The sequence below is a fragment of the Triticum dicoccoides genome, chromosome 3A, assembly GCF_002162155.2.
Source record: "Triticum dicoccoides isolate Atlit2015 ecotype Zavitan chromosome 3A, WEW_v2.0, whole genome shotgun sequence".
In the NCBI taxonomy this organism is placed as follows: domain Eukaryota; kingdom Viridiplantae; phylum Streptophyta; class Magnoliopsida; order Poales; family Poaceae; genus Triticum; species Triticum dicoccoides.
In genome coordinates, this window is record NC_041384.1 from 694638291 (window position 1) to 694640611 (window position 2321).

General features: G+C 48.9%; 1 protein-coding gene across 1 annotated transcript; it reads right to left on the minus strand.

Moving 5' to 3' along the window:
* Window positions 1–823: 823 nt before the first annotated feature.
* On the minus strand, window positions 824–1534 carry LOC119272926 (E3 ubiquitin-protein ligase RING1-like). The gene has a single exon (XM_037554270.1). The coding sequence runs from the start codon at window positions 1532–1534 to the stop codon at window positions 824–826; it is 711 nt and encodes a 236-aa protein (XP_037410167.1).
* Window positions 1535–2321: the final 787 nt, after the last annotated feature.

Genomic DNA, 2321 nt, shown 5'->3' on the forward strand with positions numbered 1-2321 from the left:
ATTTCTGGAACAAAGAATAAATATATTTTGTTTGAGATGAAAATAATAGATACATAGATAGATAGATTTTTTATGATAAAGGGTGAGATACATTATTTTTTTTGCGGGAAAAAAGGGTGAGATAGATAGATAGATAGATAGATAGATAGATAGATAGAGGAAACTACTAAAATTTGGGTACCGAGCATAAAAATTGGTTACCAGGGGCATTAACCGCAAATCACAGTACACCATGAGAAGTCGCCTTACCGGGCCAAAAAATTTAAAATTTTGAATTTGAATCAATTTGACTGAATTTTGGATGGATTTTATCTAGATTCAAAATTCATTTAAAATAATGGTTCAGTAACTGTCCGCCATTTTTGGTTACCGTGGTAACCAAATACCTCGGTGCCCCACGAGATTTTCTTTCATCCGGGATCCATTACCCTGGTTGGGGTCTGATCTTTCTGATACCGTTAAACTATGTGAAACTGATTGTTGTGACCCTATTGTTTGAATAATAAAAGCATCTTTTTTTGCGAGAGAATAATACAAGTATCTCCCCTGCAAAAACATGAATGAATGTACGGCCAATCTTTAAACTTACTACAAGGCTGGAACAATGGATATAGTGAAGTCTCAAGCCCAGCCCAATTCCATTTCTTTTAATTAGCAACAAACTTAACAGATAATAACCGACTCAAACTGAAATTGACACACCTTACAGATAATAGCTTGGCACTCTTTCTGGAAAAAGAATAGATAGATAGAGGAAACTGCTAAAAATAGGGTACTGCTTGGCTGCTGGGCTAGGCCTTGAGTCCCACATCTCCCCAGTGCACTACAGGTTGAGAAACTCCGGCAGGGCACAGAGCCTCACGTCGCCACGGCACATCGGGCAAGTTGTCTCCTTGGAAAACCATGTGGAAATGCACTGGCTGTGGAACGGGTGCTTGCACGGCAGCTCCACGGCGGGCTGTCCCTCCAGCTCCAGCCCATCCAAGCAGATCGGGCAGTCGTCGGCCCTCTTGCTGCCGCCCAGCTCCCACTCCTTGCAAGCCATCAGGAGGGCCAGCTCGCCGTGTATGAACCGCTGATTCACCTCCATTGCGAAGCAGAAGGTGAAGCCGTAGCTGGCGTCGTCGCCGCGCGCCAGGCGGACGATCTGCGGCACGACGTCCGCCGGCACGACGGCGTCCCACTCGTCCTCGGGAAGGCCGAGCGCCCGGACCTGCGGCAGCTCCGCCAGCATCCCGCGGAGGGCCCAGCGGCAGGCGCCGTCGCTCTGGAGCGCGGAGAGGTCTCTGACGAGGAATGTGGTGGCGGTGTCGCTGCCATCCCAGATGTACTCCTGCTCCAGCACGTACGGGCGCTGGCCGTGCCCGCGGAAGTCCAGGGACCGCTTCACGCAGCACGTCACCATCACCGCGAGGTAGCCGGTGTTGGCCGGCGCGGGATCCTCGGAGAAGCAGATCGTGGTCGCCTCGACCTGGCGCACGACCACTGGGCCAGCGACGGCGGCGGGGCCGGCGGCATGCTTCGACATCGCCATAGCTGCAGCGGGCTGATCCGAAGTGGCAAAGTTGTAGATGGTGTTGGTCACCGGGCGGTCGGCGGCGCTATATGTAATTGACGACCGGGCGGCGCGGGCGCGTACCGCTCTTATCAGTCGGAGAATGCTTCGCGCCCGCGGGAATTTTAATTGTTTTTCTTTTTAGGAAAGGAACGCGATGCAAACCAAACTATTCCCCGCTTCACACGGCCAGTCGGAGAATGCTTCGCGCCTGCGGTATTTAGCGCGAGTGAACCCAGCTTCGCCTCAAGCACCAGTAAAATGGGCCGGATATTTATGCGGCCCATTAGCATATATGTTTTTCTACTTCCAAAATAGCATTTCCTATTATCTTTAAAATATACTCCATCCGTCCAATAATATAAAAACGTTTTTGACACTTCTTTAAAATATACATTTTAGTGTTCGCTGTGATGGATGATATATAAAAAATAATAACAAATCAAGAGAAAATGTTTCGTTAACTCATTGTCTTTTTACATGGTAATACGTGTCTAATTTATATCATAAGGATCATAGTACAAGCCAGGTACATACCGACCTGACAAAACTGAAAAGACAACAGAACAGTAGCCCTTGCACACAGGAACAGCAGCCAAGAAGTAAAATTACAAACAAGACCGAAGAATCCTCTAAGCTTGACACCAAAGCCTATCACCTGCCTCTGGCACCACCATAGCAGCCAGAAAAGGAGAAATGACAGATCACCTCCACACCCGAGCTCGGGGCGGCTCCATCGCTGATATGCGGTTTTGCGGACCTCCAA

What these genes read in the sequence shown, in the direction of transcription:
- LOC119272926 (XM_037554270.1), bottom strand. Translation starts at nt 1,534, where the DNA reads ATGGCGATGTCGAAGCATGCCGCCGGCCCCGCCGCCGTCGCTGGCCCA.